Genomic DNA, 23,289 nt, shown 5'->3' on the forward strand with positions numbered 1-23,289 from the left:
ACTCAAAAAAAAAAAAAAAAAAAAAAAAAAAGAATGCAGGCAGCCTCTGCAAGCTGGGCAAGGCAAGGAAACAGAAGAAGTCTGCAGAAGGAGCACCGTCCTGTTGACATCTTTATTTTGGCCCAGTGAAGACCCATTTTGGGTTTCTGTTGTACAGAACTGTGAGGAAATAAATTTGTGTTGCTTAAGCCACTACATTTGTGGTAATTTGTTAAGGCAGGAAAGTGAATATATGACCCAATACATAAAACAAGAGAAGCCTATCTAAGGGCAAGAAATGAGGTATGTGTTCAATTTAACCCTCTGTGACTGAGATGAGTGGGGTGAAGAGGTAGATAAAAAATTAAAAGAAAAAGTCTTAAAGATGGGGGTTGTTAGCTTTCTTGTTTAAAATGGAATGAAGTCACGTTATGGAGATGAAATTAAATAATGGCTGGTAATTGTCACAAACGAACAAGAAAGGACTATCTTTTACTTGGTTTCTTATTTTCTTCAAAATTTGCTCTACCTTGTTATCTTTCGAATTGATTACAGTGGGTCATCACAATGGTGATGTGAACATATAGAGTCTGAAGAAATTAATTATATTTTTATTTGGAAAATACTGAGTTACTCATTATGAGGCTCCATAAACGGTTAGTGATTCAGGCAAAGTCTATGAGGCCATGGCCATAGCACTCAAGAGAGACTCCCCCACTTGCAGGAATTTGATGGAATTAAGTATTCTTCAGAGTTTGGCTGGCCTTGATACCTTGGTACACAATAAAATCATGGTGCCGTATATCCGCCCTCCTCCCTGAGTGCTTGTGGTTGCAAAACTGATACAATTTTGTCTCTTGAAGGAGCTTCTTGCTTAGAAGTCTTACATCCCAAACTTACTGGTCAAGAGTGATCACATCTTGGTGGCCTCTGAACTGCCGAGCCAAGCGTAAGGCCAAGTCATTGGCTTCAGATCTATTAAGAGAACACAGAGAGAGAGGTAAAAATATTTTCAAAATATTTCAAAATATTAATGACAAAAGTTGTAAGATCCCAGTTTTTCAGAAATGTAGGCGGGAAATAAGTACAAGTCCTTTCTTTGCCCTCTAGTCTGCCCCCACCCCCCGCAGTCTCACTTCATCCCTCTCATACAAGTTCCCCAGATGTCTTCAGTAAAGAATGAAACACACAGGGGCACCTGGGTGGCTCAGTGGGTTAAAGCCTCTGCCTTCAGCTCGGGTCCTGATCCCAGGGTCCTGGGATCGAGCCCCACATCGTGCTCTCTGCTCGGTGGGGAGCCTGCTTCCTCCTCCCTCTCTCTCTCTGCCTGCCTCTCTGCCTACTTGTGATCTCTGCCTGTCAAATAAATAAATAAAATTTAAAAAAAAATAAAAAAAGAATGAAACACACAGAAGAAACCCGATGCAAAGGATACGCTGCTCATTTCAGACTTCCACCCAACTCAGCTGTGTGAGTAGGGGACTGACTTCAAGGATGTTAGGAAGCCTGATTAAGCCTGATCTCGAAGGGAGGAACGGGAGAACGAGAGCCCATTAACAGACCTCTGAACTATGTTGCACTGACCCAATACAGATGAGCTCCTTATGGACATAATAAGGCTTATAATTTTTCTATCTGGTTTACACAGCCTTAAGACACGAGTCAGACACAGAAGAAAATAATCACAAGTGGGATGTTTATTATCCGCCGAACATCATGCTCAGTGTTTGCTTGCATTTATTCTCATAAAACTCCTTTGCAAGGCAAGTGCTGCCCTCTCATTTTTGTGGATGAAGAAAGAGCCTCAGAGACGTTAAGGAGGCAGAGTAAGTTCTCACAGCTACTAAGAGATAGAGCCAGCATTCAGACCAAAGTCTGTTTAACTTCAAGATTATTCTCCGTACTTGCCCAGGTTCTATCATCTCCAGTCTCTGGGGACAGTCTTTGGGGGCAATCCCCCTTTGACAGTACAGGATTCTTTAGAAGTGAAAGTCAAATATGATGGTATTTAATTTATTGAAGGCAAAAATGCTTTACAACAATAAATTAGAGCCTAAAATACCTTAACTCTTTACTAAGAAAAAGGGATGATCTTCTGCTTTATTATTTTTTTTTTAAAGATTTTATTTATTTATTTGACAGAGAGAGAGATCACAGGTAGGTAGAGAGGCAGGCAGAGAGAGAGAGAGGGAAGCAGGCTCCCTGCTGAGCAGAGAGCCCGATGCGGGACTCGATCCCAGGACTCTGAGATCATGACCTGAGCCGAAGGCAGCGGCTTAACCCACTGAGCCACCCAGGCGCCCCGATCTTCTGCTTTAAACTTGGTTTTAAAACCTCATTGCAAAGACAGAAGTGAATCACAGAATCACAGAATCAAACAGTTACAGAATTTCCAATAGTTTTAATCCACTTATACTTAATTTCAAAAATACAAGTGTACACTGTATGCACAGAGGAAATCCCAATATAAAGTTGCATTGCAAGCTTTTCACATCAGTAGAAAACACATTTTTCCAAAACACATTTTTAAGGTCTGCACAATATTCCACAAAATGGATATATAACTTGAATTTACAGAATTTAAAAGTTGGAACATATCCATTCTTTTGAACTTACTCCTTCTTTTTTTGTATTTGTGTTGAGGAAATTGCCCAAGAAACAAGTCAATCAAAAGTCTTACAGAAGTTACAGCTTGTTCAGTAGAATTCTTCTTTTGCTAAAACCCCTCATTTCCTGCCTTAAAGAAACTATGGAGGCCGACTGATTCTTTAGCTACTTACTCTACTTCCTGAGGAGGTGAGAGACATCTGACAGGTTAGGTTTTATCTTAGGAATCCCAGGCGTGGATATTTTTGCCATAGTTACCACCCAAGTATCTAAGCTTCAGAGATAGTAAAGCATGCTAGGTAATCTTCCCCATCTCTCTCCTAGGAAGCCACAGTCATAAGGAGTTGAGTGGCATGCTCACGTTAATCATCAGAGGCTGGGTCAATCCCCTAGGACATGATGTTGGGGAGCCTATCGACCACAAGCTCAGGAAGTAAAGCCAAAAAAACAGAACCATCAGGGCCCCATCGTGTGGTCACTTAGTAAATGGCAAGAATCTCCGGAAACCTGAGATGTCTGGGCTCCCCCCAGGAAATCAAGAAGAAAGGTATGTGTGGGGGCGTACAAAAACAGATTGGGGGGAATGGGGTGTGGCGGGGGATAGCTGGAAACATACCCTGAGTTGGTAAAATAGCAAACAGAGAGTTTCTCTGGCAGGGTTGCTACAAGGCGCCTGGCGTACTCCACGATATTGTCGTGAAGGAATCGAGAATTGGTGTTTAGCAGCTCCATTTGCTTCACGGCAGCCTTGACCACTTCTGGATGACAGTGTCCCACTAAAATGCAGAAGACAAAAACCCAGAAAAGGAATGAGGATTCTAAATTCCCAGGAAGTTGGTGGGATTCTGAAGCAAGGGGGGAAAAAAGATGAGCTTCTTCCTCCCCACACTCTGCTGCTAACCTGTTCTGGGCTAGGACTCTGGGCCCGTCCAGCCAAGGAACAGCAGCCCCTGTACCTCCCGGGGCAGATATTAGTGGTGCCATGTCTGCCCCAGTCCACAAATGTACCCTTCCAAGCGCAACGGAGACTGGATGCTTACCGTGGGCCACATTGTTGATGCAGTCCAGGTACCGTTCTCCTCTCTCATCAAACATGTACTGTCGTTGGGCTCGCACTATTTTGATGGGATCCGCAGCAAAGAAAACTTTGCATGAGGGTCTAGAAATAAGGAAAGGAAACACTTTGATCTGGAAGGACTCAATGAAGGTCATGATCAGTGGAAATTTATAGCTACATAAAGGAAAGGGAAAACACAACCTGGGTGACATACATTACTATTATTATTATTTTTAAATTTCATATTAGCCTGGAAACTTTCACCTTAATCCCCCATTGGTGACCCTGCTCACATTTCGTGTGTTTGTTATATTAAATTTGCCATGATTTGACAACTGTTTAGAGGCACCTGGGTTCACTCTGACAACTCTAATTACACAAACCAATAACTAATATTCCTCTGGGAAGTTTTGTTCTACCAGAAAATGAAACAAACAAACAAACATTATTTTGAGGTTTATGATGTGTCAGGACCTGACAAATATTACAAATATCATTTCATTTAATTCTCCCAATAATCTTATGAAACAGGGGTTATTATCATTTTCATTTTTATAAGTGAGGAAACTGAGGCACAGAAAAATCAAAAAACTTGTTCAAGATTACAGCCAGGAAATGGAAATAACAGAATTTGAAAGTAGACCATTCTATACCGCAGCCCAAAACAGTGTTTGCTTGCTTTCTCTTGCTTCCTTTGTAATCAAATCGATAAAGAAATGAATAGTACCGAGAGCTATAAATAAATTGGTAATAAATACTATAAAAAAGATTTTTATAGGACACCATTTCCAAGTCTTTTGAGGAGTATTTGTCCTGTACCAAAGAGATTTTCAATTCTTAAATAATGAAATCCAATTATTCTTTTAACCTCTTAAGCCATTATTTTGAGCAAAATAAAAGGTCATCCATATTTTTGGTTATTTGGATGAATGTCTGGAGTATAAATCTTAGCAACATAGAACCATTACAAAGTTTTCTGATGTTGGCCCTATGGACATGTAGAAACTAAAATGTAATAGATTCTTATTATTACTATTATTACTTAAAGATTTTATTTATTTATTTGACAGAGAGAGAAAGCGCACAAGCAGGGGGAGAATCAAGCTCCCTGCTGAGCAAGGAGCTCCTTGAGGGAATCTGTGCCAGGACCCTGGGATCATGACCTGAGCCAAAGCAGGTGCTTAACCCAGTAAGCCACCCAGGCTTCCCTGGAATATATTATTTTTCTTTTGCATGCACAAACAAAAATATGCGACATGCGTTGCAGGTATTTTGGAGGGTAACTAGATGTTTATATATTAAATTGATATGTAAGTGTTTAGGAGGTATTTTAATTATTGTGTATAGGTAATCTTAACTTAAAATTGCCTCAGATTAAGCATCATCAGTTAAAATGGGAAACAATATTTAATGAGAATTTCTTATTGGTTCAATCTCAGCTGTTAGCTTATACCTGAGTTAAAAGCCAAAGCAAACCTGTGTCATGAATGTGGGCTGTGAACTGCAGACTTCACCTTCTCTTGCTAAGAGTATTTTCCACCTCTCCACTCAGACTTCAGGTAAAATTCTTTCAGGCTGTCCCTGCTTACATTCCTCCCTTCACAGAATTTCTTCAGTTCACAGTGGAAATCACTGGGTTTGCACTGGACTCTAACTACATTGCAGGATTGAAAACTAACAGAATGGAGTGGTGATTAGAAAAGGACAAGGGGTGACTGGGTGGGGAGGGAGGAAGTGGACCATTTTGGCTTTCCCTGCACGGAGGTGAGAGCGTTCAGCCAGTCTCCTAAAAGGCCATCTAGAAACTTCCCGGGTTGAGACCAGGAGGAGTAGGAGCAGCCGCCTAGTATTTCTCAGAAGAGGATACCAGTTCTTTTCTTTCTTATGTCCCAGTCCTCTCCCGTTCACCCGCGACACTGCTTGTTAATTACGTGGGACTATTGCCGGCCTTTGACTTGACAGTGGCCACAGTCATCATTGATATTTACAGGTGCCTTTTTAAAAAACCAGATTGTTATTATTAACGCTTATTAATCTCCCTTGCTGGCTCCCGTGAAGCAGAATGTTACTCCTACTTCCACAGAAGGGGAAATGAAAATAATCTGACAGAGGTCACGCAGGTAACGAGACCCACTACTAGGGCCAGAGCCCAGGCCAGACTCCGCGTTCAGTCCCGTGCACTCACCAGTCTTCTACCGAGTTTATACCGCGTTTAGAACACGGGCAAAGGAAAAGCAGACTGGAGAGATCACTGCACCTTTTCATTGTACCGAGGGCACAGCTTGGGAGACCAAGGTGGGTAAGTGGCATTTTACCCTTCAGAAGGAGGTTGTAAGGGTTTTTGTTTGTTTGTTTGTTTTTAAACTGCCCGGATTAACCCTTTATCTAACCAAACATGCAAGAAGAAAAAAGTTCACTTTTAGCAAAAGCTGTCAGAATTCGTTTCTGTTCATAGCCAGTATCGAAATTATTTTTTCAGTTCCGAGTTTGGGGGAACGTTCGAGTTGCTGGGATTTGGCGGAGAGCTACCCAGCTTCCCTCGCAGCGCCCATCCCTGGACTGGAGTGCCTCTCCTGGGGGCATTAACTCTCGCGGGTCAACTCTTCCGGCCGCCCGCAGCCCCCACGCGCCCGCGGGCTGCGGAGCGCCGGGACCGCGCAGGCGGAGGGGCTGCATGCACCCGGGGCGGGCGCGGGGGTTGGGGTGGGGGCGGGGATGGGGGTGGGAGAGCGGCGGCGCGCGTGCGCAGGTGCGGCACGGCTGGGCGGTGGCCTCTCGGGCGCACCCCGCCGGCCTCAGCCCTGTCGCCATCCGGCTCGCGGCTACCTCCCCGGCTGCGGCTCCGCGCCCCCTGCGCTAGTTCTTTCCCCGCTCTGCGCCTCTCCTCCCGGCTTTGGAGCCCTCACCCGATGTGCTTCCTCCTCAGCTCCAGGGTGTCCTGCTTGCTGTACAGCTCGCACATGGTGGCGCGGCCTCCGGGCGCTCCCCGAGGCTCCCGGTCGCGTGTGTGCGCCTCCCTCGCAAGCCCGCGGGCTGCCTCCGCGGCGGGCCTTTTCCGCCTGATCCCTCCTGGGGGTCCCTTTGCCCTGGGCGTCGGAAGTCACCGGTGGCATCAACTAGCTGGGGTCATCCCCCTTTTAAGTCTTGCCCTACCTTCGCCCTCCGCCAAGCTCCACCCTCCCTTTCCCCTCCTCCGCCCGGTGCCTGCTTTGGCAAGTCGCCGGACTAGCCACTCAATCGCCACCACCCCTGACCCTGGTCTAACTGGCTCCCGTCCCTGCCCTGCGCTTCCCATTTGCCCTCCTAATCCTTGCTGCTGCATCGGACTCGCCTTCAATTTCCCTAATTTGGCCTTGCCTTCGCCTTTCGCCTCTGCCCGCGAATTCCTTCCTTACCTCCTCCTTTCTCGTTTCTTTTTGGTGTATCCCATTATGTTCTTGTAAAGGTCTGAGTTAACCCAGACTCGACAGTCGTCTCCTTTCTCACTTTGAGCGTATTTCACTACCCATAACCTGTAACTCAGCAAAAGTAACAAGTCACATGCCCTGAAGAAAAGTAACAGGGGACTCAGCTCGGTACTTGCTGGGAGTGATAATGTATTTCAATGTGTTTCCAAAGATCCACTTTAATTGCACTTCTAATTTCTCTACTACTATAGAGAGTATAAACATATACCTTACCTGGTTCAGTCCTTGAGACAACCCTGAGAGATGATCAGATTTATCATGCCATTAACATATAGGGAAAGTGAGGTTATTCCTTGTCCCGTGATTACATGTCTACCTGGTGGTGCCCTTGGAATTCATTCCTAGGTTTCTTGACTTCCTTCGGGATGATCTTCATATACGGATTAAATTGGAGGTTCAATATCTCGGCAGAGTTAATCCTAATTCACTATACCATTAAGTCATGTTATTTTAAGAACTAAACATCCTCTAATTGAACTCCCCTGTTCCATAGTTAAGAGCAGTGAGGCACAGAAAAGGTAGTTCTATTCAAGGTCCTGCAACTACTTAGCCATAGAGTTTAAACTAGATCATTTCATTCCTTCTGTGTTTTGAAAGGAAGCGAAGAAATTTAACTATAACAACACACTTGAAAAATGTTTGCAGACAATCTTCCTCCTGAATGAAGTTATAAATTTACATTAAGGCAATGCAGAAGCAGTATTACTTAGGCATTGCCTAAGGTAAGTTGACAAACCGAGTTTTGTGAGGAACAGTGTGGTAAGAATCCTGAGTGATTTAAATGAAGGGCAGAAGGCACTTAGGAGACTTGCAAGAAATCCCAATCACATAATCTTGGTCTACTTCCATACTTGAAAGATGATGCCAAATGCACATTTATTCTCAAAACACCTAGACCTGGTGAAATCACAGATAAGCCATGCTTTTTCTATAAATCTCCATGGTTTCTTATTATTCCCAGTACTTTAAAATATGTTCTGTAAATAATGCTGGACCAAGAGTCTTAGGGCCTAGATCTGGTTCTTCCATAAATTGGTTGGGTTTCTTGACCTTTCAGCGGCCAAATTTCTTTGTACTAAAATAAATAAACAAACAAACAAACAAATAAATAAATAAAAATCTCTCTTCCACCAAAGTATTATAAAGAAGGCTTTAAAGTATTATAAAGTCCACAAACAATGTGGCAGGATCATTGTTAAGGTCTCAATGATCCTATTCTTTTTTTTTTTTTTTTTTAAATACCTGACCTCTCAGCAGTTGACCTCTCCTTTCTCCTCAAAGCATTTACTCTTTTGATTTCTTGGCACCACCACACTTCCCTCATTTTCTTCTGTCACTCAACATTGACATGTTCGTATCTATGAGGGTAAGGTCTTGGGCAATTTCTTTTCTCTGTACTCTTTCCCAGAGTAATCCACCATGACTCCTTTGGACTGAGGACCCATCAAAGTGCCACATTTACATCTCCACCCAGATCTTCTTGGTCCCAGACTCTCATATCTACTTCGTTTCTTGACTTCTCTACTTCGATGTTTCATAGATACCTCAGCCTGAATGAGTCCAAAATGGAAGCTTTGATCCCCACCCCCAAGAGACTGCCTTCAATAGGGCCCTCCCCCGCAACCAGGCATTCATGGGCTCATTCAGAATATATCAAATGCTCACTGTATGTCCCTGAATGCTTCAGTTGCAGGAGAGAATAGTGAACTAGACTGAATGGACACACCTCGGTGGCTTGTGCACTGGCCAGCATAGGGCCACTAGCCACCAGTGATTTTTGAGGACTTAAAATGTGCTAGTCTGAATGAAATGTGCTCTCAGCGTAAAATATACACTGTATTTTGATGACCTTATACAAAAAAAAAAAAACCTTTAACATTTCTCATTAAGTGTTATATTGCTTACTTGTTGGAAAAATATTCTAGATACATTGAATTACGCAAAATATATCATTAAAATTAATTTCACTTCTTTTTTAAATGTATCTTCTAGCAAATTTAAAATTTCATATATGGCTTGCATTACTTTTCTATTGAATGGGATTATTCTAGAGTTAAGTTAAATTATTTTTAAGCCCTGTTGACTCCACTTCAAAATACGTGCTAAATCTATCTGCTACCACCCTTTGGAAGCCTGCTGCATTTCCTCCAACACTTATGCAGATGAATTTCCTTGTTTCCCCCTCCCACCCTGTACAGACTCAATCAGATCCTGTCCTTTCCCTTCCTAAAACCCAGCAGTGACTACCAGCTTTCCTCTCCAGGCTCAGTCTCCCCTGCCCTCCAACCCCATATTCCTTGTCCTTTATGACTTCAAGAATGCATCAGAGAGGTCATTCTTGACTACACTGCCTCATGTAATTTTCAGTTAATTAAAAACATCTCTGTTCCTCTGTCTGAATCCCCTTTTTGTGTTTTATCTGCCTTGTTCATCACTGTACCTCAGCACTATCACTACGCTTGACCTATGGTAGATTGATAAATATTTGCCGACTGATGGACTGACTGACTGAAACAGGAAAGATATTTAAAGACTTAATACCTTGTTTTGAAGATGAAATTTCTTACTGGCAATATAGCCCTCGAAACTGTTGCCTCTATTTGCCGGTTGATGGCCAACTTATATTTTAACCATTTCTTTAGGAGAGAGATGCTCAGATTCACTATCTTTCATGGGAAAATAAGTTACTGTGGCAAAAAAGTTATTTCCCCATTGTCTTACTCATTTCACAATGTGAAATACTATAATATTACATTAAAATTATAGTGTCAACAAAGTACCAGGGATAGTTTTTGATGAAGTTCTAGAACCTAGGTGAGGTTTGGTGGGCTGAGGTCCGGAGCCGACGACCAAGAAAGAATTCTTGAGACATCTTTGGTGCAAAATGGTGGTTTATTAAAGCAAGGGGACAGGACCCGTGGGCAGGAAGAGCTGCTGCCCCGGGTAGTGAGAGATGGCAGGTTCTGTACCTAGCGGTTGGGGGAAGGTGAGGGGGAAGGGAGGTTTCAGTGGAGTTTTCATATGCTAAAGAGGGCCTACAAGGTGCAGAGATACCGGAGGCCTTGCGGAGGTCTTGCGGCTTGATCAGTGTTGTCTTTTTGCAAGCCATTCACATTTCTGCTATTAAGCGTCTTTGTTAGTGAGATTTGGGTTTAGAAGAAATTTAACTTTATTTAGGGCTTGAGGCACTGAGCTATTTGCCTCTGGAACTTGTGCTATTGATAAGGTAACTTCTTTGTCTGCAGATCTCTAGGACAATTGCAAACCAAGCAAGACTCAGGATTCTGATCTCTGCAAGTTAACTATTTGTTTCTCGTTTATGGCAGTCAGGGGTGCCTGAGAATGCTACACACATTACCGAGGGGAGCAGGTGGAGAGGGGGTGCACGGTGCCGGCTTTTGCTTTGTCTTCAGCCAGCCTCCTGCTCCCTCATCAGTTTTCAAATAAAGAGTAGACATATAATAGCACTAAAATAAAGATAGATAAAAGTCAACAGTTCACCCTCTACAAAGTTTTGTCAAAAAACAAATTCTCAGGTATATTTTGGGTATGTTTTCTTGTGTACCTCTCTGTCCTATGACTGTCTGGGAGGAGTGGGTGCTGGAGGTCCTTTCCTCCCAGAAGTAGACACTGTTCAGTTTGGGTCTTGATCCTATTGATTGGATCACACTATTGAGTGAGTTCTGACCTGAAGACCACACACAGATCAGTCAACCATCTAGGCTTGGCCAAACCATACTCTGAGTGACTGATATGAGAAGACTCAGCATGCATGAGCTTGGGACCATCAGAATTTCACTCAGTAGTCTGATGAGAAGAGTCTAAATGGCAGGTTCCAATTTTCTTGTCAGAAACAAGCCAAGGTGCGTGAACTCTATGTCCCCAAAAGTTGAGGCCCTCCAGCTTATTATACAATACTCAAGATGGAATGTGAACATTTGACTGGTTCTTCACTGTTTCCTGTTACCCTGTCCTGCCCTGCCCTGCCCTACCTTGCCCTTTCCTGAAGTCATACATCATCTGGGACAAGTGCTGGGTGTGATGTTTTTCTGACACGACACACCATATCCATAGAGGGTCTCTTTTGCCCCGAAAGACCTTGCACGAGAATGCAGGTCACATGTCTTAACTTCCCCTGAGAGCCCCCACTGATGTCAGCATGTGTGTACAATTGTGCACTCAGCTCCTAGTTCACAGCAGGAAGAACCTGACAGGGCCTTCCATCCCTGGGACTTGAACACCTCTTAAATGGAGCCATCTAACGATGTGTGCGTGTGTGCGTGTGTTCCTACGGTACACCGACAGTGTATTGGGCTCGTACAAACCTATTCCTTTACTCTTTCCATCCTGAGGTTCCCCCTAAACTAAGTCCACAGGAATCTTCCAGACCTGTGATTGAGTCTAACAGGAGGAGCCTTCTGAGAGTGTGTGCAGTGATGGAGTATGGTGATATTTTAAACACGTGAGGCTCATCTTACATTTACTGGAACTGTAGCAGCCCGGAAGCCATGTAAGCACTCAAGAGGCTGGTACTGGAACTTGCACTTCGTGATGCCCTGGAAGCAGACAGAGATCTAGAATACGGCCTCTGTTTCTTTCTAGTGAGTTTGTTTCTAGCAATGAAGGAGTCCAGAATATGCCACTGTGGCATAAAAGTTATTTTGAGCTGTGGGCATTTGAGAATCAATGGAGCAGGAAGGGGCTCTTTCCCTGAACTCCCTTTATTGTCCAACAGCAGAGTCCCCGCCCCCCAAACCCCACAGCAGAAACTCAAGTGTCATAAATCATCTCTTCCTCTTCACAGCCAGGGACACAATCTTACCACCTGGATAGGAGAACTTCTGAACAGACCCAGTCACAAAACTCCCATACTCGCCATTTATTCTCCTAGGGGCCCATTTAGCTTCCCTAAATGTCATTTGTTTTCCCATAAGTACTCTTTCTCCCCTTTCCTTTCTCCCATTAAGATGGTGTATAAGCTCTGGGACAGCTGGGTGGCGCAGTGGGTTAAGTGACTGACTCTTGGTTTTGACTCAGGTTGCAGTCTCAGGGTTGTGGGACTGGGCTCCGTGCTCAGTGAAGAGTCACTTAAGACTTTCTCCCTCTCCCTCTGCCCCTCCACCCTCCCTCTCTCTCTCTCTCGAATAAATAAATAAATCATATATATATAATATATATATATACATATATTTTATATGTATGTATATATATGTATACATATATAAAATATATGTATACATATATATATTATATACATATTATATAATATATATAAAGAGATGGTATGGGTGCCTGGGTGGCTCAGCCAGATAAGTATCAGTCATCTTAAGTTAGCTGTTGTTTTTCATTATTACTATCTTTGGAATATCCTTCAGTACTTGTGAAGTACAATCAGAAATTTTATAGACAGGGGCGCCTGGGTGACTCAGTGGGTTAAAGCCTCTCAAATAAATAAATAAATCATATATATATATATATATATATATATACACACATATATATATATGTGTGTGTATATATATATATATATATCTCAGTGGGTTAAAGCCTCTGCCTTCGGCTCAGGTCATGATCCCAGGGTCCTGGGATCAAGGCCCACAACTCTCCCCTTCCTCTGCTCATGCTCTTGTTCTCTCTCTCTCTCAGATAATAAACAAAAGCTTAAAAAGAAGAAAAGATGGTATATAAGCTCCAGATTCTAACTGCCTTGTTGAGTCACATTTTCCTGTGTGCTTCCTCATAAACAAACACAAACTTTTCTTGGGCAAATTGATAAAGGGGTAACTGGATGGACTGCACATGGTTTCCTTCTTACTCCAACTGGGTAATAGGCAACTATGCCAGGACCAAGAAGAGTTTTCCAAGGACATAATCCATGTGAAGTCTTGTTATTTTCCTCCAAAGAGCTGGCAGTAGTAGGGGGTAAGTAACAAAGTCCCAAGTTCAGCTACTTCTGGGCTGGGGCAGTGCATTGCTCTGCGGGATGCTTCCAGAATGCAGAAGGAAACCAATGTTCCATTCCATTGCTCTCCGTTCCAGCTGCCCCTGGAAGCTTTTGCAGTCAGAGAGTGACGGATTCTCGCCTCTCTTGGCAGTGGGATATCTACCAGTACTCAAAAAACTCTTATTTCAAGGAACACTTTTTAAAAAACACTGATATAGGCAATCTGAATGTTGAAAATATTTTTCAAGATTTTATTTATTAATTTGACAGAGAGAGATCATAAGTAGGTAGAGCAGCAGGCGGGGTCGGGGCGGGCGGGGGTGGGGTGGGGGGAGCAGGCTCCCTGCTGAGCAGAGAGCCCTATGCAGGGATTCAGGGCTCAATCCCAGACCCAAGCTGAGGGCAGAGGCTTTAACCCACTGAGTCACCCGGGCGCCCCAGTGTCACTGTCTCTTATTGTAATTATACTGACAGCCTCTTAATTACTCCAGCAGGCTTCTGCTTGGGTCCTCCTCCAGGGCCCTGTCCTCAAAACAGCCTAATTGGCTAGGAAATCTTGGTCTTCCCACTCTCCTACAAACATTTCTTAATAATCCCGCTGGTTTTAGGACTACAATCCATGATCATGAGCAAGGCCTGCAGGCTCTGTGTCTTCCAGCCTCCTGGTCTCTTCCAGCCTCTTGCTCTTTCAAGCCCGGGTGCACTGGCTTCCCGGAGCTGCCTCATCCGTGTCCTCCAGTGGGAAACCCTCCTGAGGCCCCAGGCTGCTCCCACTTCTTCCCCTTCCCTCAGGCCTCTGCCTCCATGCGAGGGTTGCTCGCAGTCAGCCACCACCCCACCCCTATATTCCCCCTTAGGAAATCATCTCCAGCCAGCCTCTCTCTGTTAGGTATTTCCTCAGGAAATCCCATACTTTCTTCAGGTGTGTTTGTCACAGTCATAACTAATGAATAAATGAGTTGTATCACTGGGTGTTGAAGGAAGGTCTATATTTCCCTCCTCAAATGAAAGTTCCACTGGCCGGAGCCTAGGTCTGACCTTTTCCCACTCTATCCCTTGTGTCTAGTCCAGGGCCCAGCACGTAGTAGGTACTCAATAAATACTTTTAAAGTAAAGATCCTATGTCTTACCGGTGTAATGGCGGTTACAGCTAACAAATTACTATCTCCATTTTCAGAGAAGGGAATGGAGACTCAGGTCATAGGCTGGGCTCCAGGCCACAGGGCTGCTTTGGGGTAGAGTGATGTCAAGATCTAAATCGCATAGCCCTGTCATTCTGTCCAGCCACCTGGAGTGCTACCTGGTATGCCATAGTTACCTACCTTCTCCTCAGAGCTCCTTCCTTAGGGATCCTGTGTTTATTTGCTTTTTCACACTGCCAATCTAGTCTGCTGACAGAGGGTTAACATGTCTCCTGCCAGTGTGGGAGTCTGATAGCATCAGTTGCATTTCCTGGAGAAAGTCTGTGTTGGGCTGGTTGCAGTCCCACCAAGAAACAGTCCTTAAGGCCATCACGGCAGCATTTGGTAGATGTGTTAGCTTGTTCTATGTCAAAAAAAGGTCCAGAAACATCAGTAAGTGTCTTGAGTCACAAATGGGGTGACCCTCCAAGGAAAGGCGTGGGACCCAGGGGCACCCAGGCTTCCAGGCCGGCTGCCAGGATTAGCCTCCCTGGGAACTGGCAGGCCTGTGAGCCACGTGGCTGCCAAGTGCCTGGCCAACAAGATTCCTTTCTTCCTGACTTGCCTCGGAGGCTGAGGGAGATGGGAACAGGCCAGTCACAGCCAAGATTATATAAGATGTATGTTTGATTTAAGCAGTGGAGATAAAGCAGTGTCAAATTGATGTTGGATGTTTGGTATTATAAGCTTGGAAAAGGTGAAGTAGCCTGAGGTTTTCCTGACGGGCAGTTTCTGTAGCCTTGACGTTACTCCTCAGCCCAGTTTTCCCAGTGATAAAGACCTGAGGTGGGTTCGGTAGCCGCATGGCCACTGTCAAAGCCAGAGTTGTGCCTCCTCTGGGAAGGCAAAAAACACCTTGAGAAGGTTTCTAGATATGAAATAATAGGCCTCAGGAGAGGGTCTTAAATAAGAGACTGAGACTGCATGACTGTGTGTGAAAAAGGGGAAGGAGTCCTTGCTGCAGAGACAGGCTCAAGGAGAGAGGACAGGAGGTGAAGAAGAGACAGATGAGCCTCCTGATGGGAGCTGGGGCTTGGGTGGAAGGAAAGGTCTGAGAACTTTTTTATTTTTGAACAGAAGTACGGGGCTGTCTGGTTCACACTCCTGGGACCACTGTGGAACTCATGGGGATGGGGCTGGATCCCGGAGCTGGGTCCAGTGGAGAATGAGAATAGCAGTCAGCTGAGATAGGACCCTGGAGACCAAGTGGCTGGGACAGAGCAGCACCCCGGATGCTCTCCTCCCAAGATGCACAGAGGGGTTTGTAGAGACGGTTGTCTAGATTTTGAGGAGCAGGAGAAACCCCGCGGACACCTGGGAGGTGTCCGTAGAGCTTATTCCCCAGACCTGTCTTTTCTTCTCTCCATCTCTCACACCTCATTTTTTTTTTTTTTTTTTTTTTTTTTTTAGGGAAACTGGGGTAGAGGAACAGGGGTTTTGGAGATCGACTGACCTGAATTTGAAGCTGAGCTCTGTTTCAGCTGCTTAACCTGTTTGAGGTACAATTTGTTAGCCATAAAAAGGATCTTCCAGGATACAGGATTATGGGGGCATCCCAATGATCATATCTCTCTTTTTAATAAGTAGGCTCCATCTTTGAAGCCCACCGTAGGGCTTCAACTCATGGCCCTGAGATCAAGACCTGAGCTGGAATCAAGAGTCAGACACTTAATGGTGCCCTAGGGATGCTCAAATTCAATGGCCTATCACACGTGGGTTAGAGTTCAGGGCCCAGAGTCAGATTGCTTGATTCCACCATTTGTTGGCTCTATGAGATCTGGGCGAGTTATTCAACCTCCTCTTATGGAAAATAGGGCAAATATTAGGTCGTTGCGAGGATCAGATGAGATAATACAGCAAAGCATTCAGTATAGTGCCTGCCATTATAGCAAGTGTTTAGTAAGTGCTAACCACTACTCTTGTTATTATTATTATTACATATATAAAATGTCTGGTCTTAGTAGAATATTAATTGCTACTTTTTTTTTTAAGATTTTATTTATTTATTTGACAGACAGAGATCACAAGTAGGCAGAGAAGCAGGCAGAGAGAGAGAGAGAGGGAAGCAGGCTTCCTGCGGAGCAGAGAGCCCGATGCGGGGCTCGATCCCAGGACCCTGAGATCATGACCCGAGCCGAAGGCAGCAGCCCAACCCACTGAGCCACCCAGGTGCCCCTAATTGCTACTTTTTGCTGTTAATTTTATAGTAATAAACATCTAGGAATTCCTATGCTACCAACACCTCTTTCCCCCAGAAGAGTTAATTAAAAGAGAACCAAATGACTGCAAACATCAGGGATGGTTCATAGAAGCCTTAAACCTCTCTCCACTTACTCTGTCCTATGTAAAGACTTCTGGCTACAAGGATTTAAAATGCTGTTGATATATAACATTTTATATGCAAAAAAAAAAAATGCCATCAGTTCTAAGAAATATACTTTCTGTCTTTCCTTGAATTTCAACAATCTCCTTGTAAATTGCATGGCACTGTTCAGCCTCTCCCTGCCAGAGGATGTGCTGACTTAATGCTCCTCAGTTTTCTACCATGTACTTTCATTTTCTTAGTATTGCTTTAGGTTGATTGTTAATGACTTTATATTGTTATTTAGAGATACATCTACATGCCAGAATTTTGAATGCCATACTAAATAAAGGGGTTTTAAAAAAGCAGGTTTTGTAAAGTCACTGTTCCTATAAGTTGTCTCTGTTCCTTTCTGGTCTGTGTTATTTTTGGGCTCTCTCTGCTCAAAGAATCCCCTTTAATATTTGCTGCAGGGCTGGTTTAGTGATCACAAATTCCTTTAGTTTTTGTTTGTCCTGGAAACTCTTTATCTCTCCTATTCTGAATGACAGGCTTGCTGGATAAAGTATTCTTGGGTGCATGCTTTCCCCATTTAGCATGTTGAATATGTCATGCCAGTCCCTTCTGCCTGCCAGGTCTCTGTGCACAGGTGTGCTGCCAGTATTATGCGTCTACCCTTGTAAGGGCCTCTTGTCCTGAGCTGCTTTCAGGATTTTCTCTTTACCTTGCTATGAATGCAGAAAGAAAATGTATATATTATACAATGGAATATTATTCAACCATCAAAAAGAATGAAGTCTTGCCATTTACAATGTAGATGGAACTAGAAGGTATTACGCTAAGTGAAGTAAGTCAATCGGAGAAAGACAAATACCATATGATTTCACTGATATGTGAAATTAAGACTTTAGGAGATAAAACAGATGAATATAGGGGGAGGGAAGGAAAAATAAAACAAGAGGAAAACAGAGAGGAAGGCAAAACACAAGAGACTTCACTCTAGGAACAAACTGACGGTTGCTGGAGGGGTAGGAGGCAGTGGGAGGGGATAACTGGGTGATGGGCATCAACGAGAGCACTTGTAATGAGCACTGGGTGTTGTATGCAACTGATGAATCACTGCGTTCTACCCCTGAAACTAATATAAAAAAATAAAATAGAGGTGCTTGGGTGGCTCAGTTGTCAAGCATTCTACTCTTGATTTCTGCTCAGGTCATAATCTCAGAGTTGTAAGGTCAAACCCCATGTGGGAGTCCATGATCGGTGGGGAGTCTGCTTCTCTGCTTCTTTCTCCCCCACTGCCCTTCACCTGCTCTCTCTCTCTCTCTCAAATGAATAAATAAATCTTTATAAATATATATAAAGGGGCACCTGGATGGCTCAGTCAGTTAAGCGTCTGCCTTCGGCTCGGGTTATCATCCTGAAGTCCTGGGATCAAGCCCCACATTGAGATCTTTGTCCAGCAGGGAGTCTGCTTCTCTCCCTCATTCTCCCTCTGTGCTCTCTTTCCTAAATAAATAAATAAATCTTTAAAACAAACAAACAAACAAATAAATAAATACAAACATACAAGCTTTAAAAGAAAGAAAAAGCAGCTTCTGGAAAAGTAAGCTTTCCAGCCACTTGTCTCTGTGGAGAATAACTATTTAGTGCTGATTTTGAGGCACCCTCCCAAGGTTGAGCACAGCTTGGTGGGACAGTTAGGGCTTTGAGGACCAGGAGGGGATCTGGGTTCAAGTCCTGGCTCTGAGCTTATGTATGCGATCACAGTCAGATCATTTAATTTTTCTCTTTGGTTTCCTCAGTTGAAATAGAGCAGCTGATTCTGGGAGGAAAGTGGGTAAATTATTGATATCATCCTGACATAGGTCAGTGCTCTGCAAGTCCTGGTTCTTACTGCTTACTTGCTAGGATACTTTAGTGAAATTTCAGGCTCCAAACTAGACTCTTTCCCACCCCTAGCTGAGGAAATAATTCAATCCAAGAGTGGTGAATTACTGGGAAGGACTGAACGTGAGTGGCTGCTTGTATTCCCCAGCCATGAAAAGACGTCACCCTGGGGCGCCTGGGTGGCTCAGTGGGTTGGGCTGCTGCCTTCGGCTCGGGTCATGATCTCAGGGTCCTGGGATCGAGCCCCACATCGGGCTCTCTGCTCCGTAGGAAGCCTGCTTCCCTCCCTCTCTCTCTCTCTGCCTGCCTCTCTGCCTACTTGTGATCTCTGTCTGTCAAATAAATAAATAAAATCTTTAAAAAAAAAAAAAAAAGAAAAAGAAAAGATGTCACCCTGCACAGGGTCGTGATCTTGAGTTCAATGGTTCTGAATCCTCTGATAGTAGCGCTATGTGCTATGTCCTACTCCTAAGTCGCCGGCACACAGCTGCAGCTTGGTGAAAGATCTCGTCAGACATTTGAAATCCTCTGCCTGAGGCTGGAGTCTGGTCCCCGTGCCCCACTTTCTAGGGGGTACTTAGAGCCATTGTTCACTTTCCTGAGCTTGTTTTTTTGAGTCTGTAAAATTCAGCTGACATAATCAATGTGAAATGATTTTTAAGGGAAATATTAGAAAGATATGTTATTTTGTGAGAAGTTGATCTGAATGTTTCTAGAAATAAGTACTCAGGCTTGCCTAAGCTTGTTTTTCTTCCCTTTTGGGCAATGCAGGTGATCTTAGGCACCTCGCCCTTTCCCTTTAGTGTTGAGACATTTGGGCAAGGTCCTAGATACAAGAAAGGCTATAAAATGCTTATTAGTCAAATTTTGCTAATTATTAGCCACAGTGAGTGATCTGAGGGAGAAAGACAAAGATTTTTGGGGGGGGGGATTATGATGTGAAGTTAAACTACCATTGTGCTTTAATTTGGATGACTTTGGAGAGTGTAGAAGGGACTTCGTATATGACAACACACTAGATCCTTGGTTTCAAGCTCAGAAATGAATGAAAAGGCACTTTCCTTTATTTGTAAATGTCTGTTTTTTTCTGAATTCTCGATCCACTTTCTCTTTTGTAACTCAGTAAATACAGCTAATAATTAGTTGAGGTTGAAGGAGAAAGTACATGCTGTCTGCCTTAGTCTAACTACCCTTGTCCTGGAGTGTTCGTCAGCTTCAGCAGAACTACTGGATGTTCCATTTGCTGGGAAACCTCCTTCAAATTGTTCTGGTCTTGGGGTTCACTAGGGCTCAGAGCCACCATGGTTTCAGGGACCAGCCCTAGGGGTATAGTCCATTGCTGGACAGGTCCCTGCTCTGGTGGGACGGTGACAGTGATGTATTGCCATCTCTTTCTTCTTCTGTCTTTTTCTTCCTTCTTCCTTCTTTCCTTCCATCCTTCCTTCCTTCCTCTCTTTCTCTCTCTCTTTCTTTCCTTATTATATTAAATGTTACCAAATAGCTGAAGCTTCCTTTGTTCCAAACCCACTTCCCCCAATTCCTTTCTCTCACTCCCGGAAGGAAATCCTATCCTGAACTCCAAGACTGTCTTTACAGCCCAGTTTTTATACTTTGCTTTATTCCTCATCCATAACAATGGAGTATGGCTTTGTGTTCAACTCTATGTCAATGCCATCATCCAATACATATAATTCTGTAAATTTCTGCTTTTCCTCAGCATTGTGTTTTTGAGATTTAGCCATGTTTTCCCATGTAGAACTAATGACTTAGTTTTAACTGCTGTGTGGGTGTCCCTTGTGTGATTGTACTCCTCTCCCGTCCTACAGTAGCACCATACACTAGCACCACATAGCATGCTAACATTACTATACTACTTCTGTAGCTTTGTTTCTTTTAAAGTGTAGGAGTTTTACTATTTTACATGTAGGTCATTAATCCACGTGGAAGTTACTTTTCTATATACTATGAGGCAGAAATTTTATTTTCTTCCATATGAGTTATCCCCATCTTTATTCAACTCTTTGACATTATGTATGGCAAAAGTGAGGCCCAGAGAGATAGAATGACTTGCTCAAGGCACACAGTGACCCTGTAGTGGGACTGTGTCAAAGAAGACATTTTCCTTTTTCCCTTCGTTTTTTTGACCTGACTATGCAGAGTTATTTTTGTATTACATGATTCTTTATGAATTAATATTTGAATTACATTCAAATAACTGCATTTGCAAAATTGAGGTATAATTGACATATAACATTATGTTAGTTTCAAGTGCATGGAATAATGATTCAATATTTGTATATACTGCAGAATGATCACCACAATAAATCTGACACAACATCTGATACCATATGACATTACGAAAATTTTTTTTTTTCTTATGAAAAAGACACTTATGACCTACTCTCTTAGACTCTGAACTCTGGGAAACAAACTGAGGGTTACAAAAGGAGGGTGGGGGGATGGGGTAACTGGCTGATGGGTATTAAGGGGGGCACGTGTTGTGATGAGCACTGGGTGTTATATGCAACTAATGAATCATTCAACGCCACATCAAAAACTAATGATGTACTATATGTTGGCTAACTGAACATAATAATTAAAAAGATTTTTAAATAAAAAAATACAAAATAAAACAAAGAAAGGGAGGGGAAAAAAAAGATTCTTACTATACTTCCTGTTGTGAACTGGCCTCCAAGGAGCCTCCAGTTTTATTGGGATTCCCCTGAAGTTGCTGCATAGAGTCAGCAAATGAGGGTTGTCCAAATCCTCACCATGTTGTACATTACATCCCCATGACTTATTTTTTTAATAACTAGAAGTGTGTACCTTAATTTTTAAAAAATATTTTATTTATGTATTTGACAGAGAGAGATCATAAGTAGGCAGAGAGGCAGGCAGAGAGAGAGGGGGAAGCAGGCTCCCTGCTGAGCAGAGAGCCCGATGTAGGGCTTGATCTGAGGACCCTGGGATCATGACCCGAGCTGATGGCAGTGGCTTAACCCACTGAGACACCCAGGCATCCCAGTACCTTAATTATTTTATAACTGGAAGTTTGTACCTTTATCCCTTTCTTATATATAATTTTTATATAAAAATTTTTATGTAGAAACAAACTGATTGGCAAGTGTACCATAATCTCTGTGAAACTCTTGCGAATGTCCACACTTGCTAAGAAAAGCCTGATTCAGGACTTGAAAACCATGACAGTAATATGAAAGCACTTTTCTTCTGCTTAAGACCCATGAGTTCAACAACTACTTAGTATTTCTTCTTGGTTTCCCCCACAACACTTTCTTTGTGCCATCGTTATAGGGTTTATTTTATGCTAACGGGGCATTCCAGTGGGTTGATTTTGTTTATATAGATTGCAAATAGCTTGAGGGCAGGACTCATTCTGTTCATCTTATTCTGGAGGCTTATATATGTTGTTGCTACAGTGTTTTTGATTTAGAAAAAAGTGTGTGGGTGGGGAAGCTAGATCCAGAAATACAGAGAAAAAATATTAAACAAATTTCACTTTCTGAAAATAATGTTATGTTAATTGAATTGTTAGAGTTTGCTAGTAAAAATGACTTTAAAATGTACTATTACTATTTTTAAAAGAACTTACATAATTCATTTAATTTTTAAAAACCAATGAATTCATTAACATTCAGACAAATTCTTTCCACTGGCTTTCAAATACTTGGGCTTTTGGGGGGCAAATATTTTGTTTAGAGTTGATTTTGAATTGAAATATAAATCTTTAATTAGGACACAGATTTTTGGATTTCATCAAATACACATCTATCCTTGGATTAACTGGGAAAACCTGCTAGTTTTGTAACTAAAGTTTTGTACTAATTTTTCTGTTATTTGTATTTGGGACTTGTAGAAACATTTAGTTTGCTTATTTGCTTGCTTTTTGGTACTGTTTTCTTAAAACAAGAGGACATTATCTGAGAGAAGATGTGTTTATATAGGAATTATATTTCAGATAAGTGAATTAGATTAGGGGTCACTAACATAATCAGAAAGACTTGGAAGCAGTAATTCTTCATTCATCTGTGAGTTTATGAGGAAACTAGTTCAAGGGCACTTAAGGACACAACACTTTTCTGGGCATTCAGGGTCTGCCCTCTATTGGTGAGATGTGCTGGGGAAAAAATGCCTTTATCCCTTAGAATTCTGCATTAGGTTGAAATAAACTTTATTGATTAGCCATAATGTTGATGGGAAGTCAGGTATGAATAAGGTAGAATTGGATTTAAAAACTCAAGATTGGATTTAATTTTTCTTAATCTGGGACCTGTTAATATAGGAAGAAAGATTGGGGGACTGCTAAAGAAAAATAGAGAAATTCTGGGAAAATTTCAGTTTCACATTTAGAAGACTAACTGCTTTGAAATCTTAAATCAAATGAGGGGTTGGACAGGTTTACTGAAGGAGTAAAGACCACTCCATTTGCCTCCATGTACCCAATACACTATTACACTTTATATAAATATATCTTGATCTTTTGTGCATACCAGTCATTCCCTAATAGTAAGCCCAGTGCTCTTATTATCAATGAGACTCTAAATATTTTGAAATACAAAATTATTTAGTTCATTGCAGAATACCCCTAATTTAAGGGTAATTTACACTGAAGTTAATTGATGAAAAAAGTTATAATATAACTTCATTAAAAAATATAGGTTTAGGGGCGCCGGGGTGGCTCAGTGGGTTAAGCCGCTGCCTTCGGCTCAGGTCATGATCTCAGGGTCCTGGGATCGAGTCCCACATCAGGCTCTCTGCTCAGCGGGGAGCCTGCTTCCTCCTCTCTCTCTCTGCCTGCCTCTCTGCCTACTTGTGATTTCTCTCTGTCAATTAAATAAATAAAA

At 42.8% G+C, this 23,289-nt stretch overlaps 1 protein-coding gene and 1 long non-coding RNA gene across 3 annotated transcripts in view; one reads left to right on the forward strand and one right to left on the reverse strand.

The window, feature by feature from the left end:
* The window catches only part of ETNPPL (ethanolamine-phosphate phospho-lyase), an 18,809-nt gene extending 12,020 nt beyond the window's left edge, over positions 1–6,789 (reverse strand). Inside the window, exons 1-4 of the mRNA XM_059377099.1 lie at positions 6,550–6,789; positions 3,627–3,745; positions 3,203–3,362; positions 880–954 (exon numbers count right to left, since the gene is read on the reverse strand). Coding sequence (XP_059233082.1) covers positions 880–954; positions 3,203–3,362; positions 3,627–3,745; positions 6,550–6,605 — 410 coding nt within the window. The 5' untranslated portion in view covers positions 6,606–6,789. The remainder of the gene's footprint in view (positions 1–879; positions 955–3,202; positions 3,363–3,626; positions 3,746–6,549) is intronic.
* The window catches only part of LOC132002100 (uncharacterized), a 32,594-nt gene continuing 14,744 nt past the window's right edge, over positions 5,440–23,289 (forward strand). Inside the window, exon 1 of one of the 2 annotated variants that reach the window (XR_009399757.1) lies at positions 5,440–5,942. This is a non-coding gene — a long non-coding RNA (uncharacterized LOC132002100). The remainder of the gene's footprint in view (positions 5,943–23,289) is intronic. The other variant, XR_009399756.1, reaches the window with a different exon arrangement.

The sequence above is a fragment of the Mustela nigripes genome, chromosome 1 (genome assembly GCF_022355385.1).
Source record: "Mustela nigripes isolate SB6536 chromosome 1, MUSNIG.SB6536, whole genome shotgun sequence".
Taxonomy (NCBI): Eukaryota; Metazoa; Chordata; class Mammalia; order Carnivora; family Mustelidae; genus Mustela; species Mustela nigripes.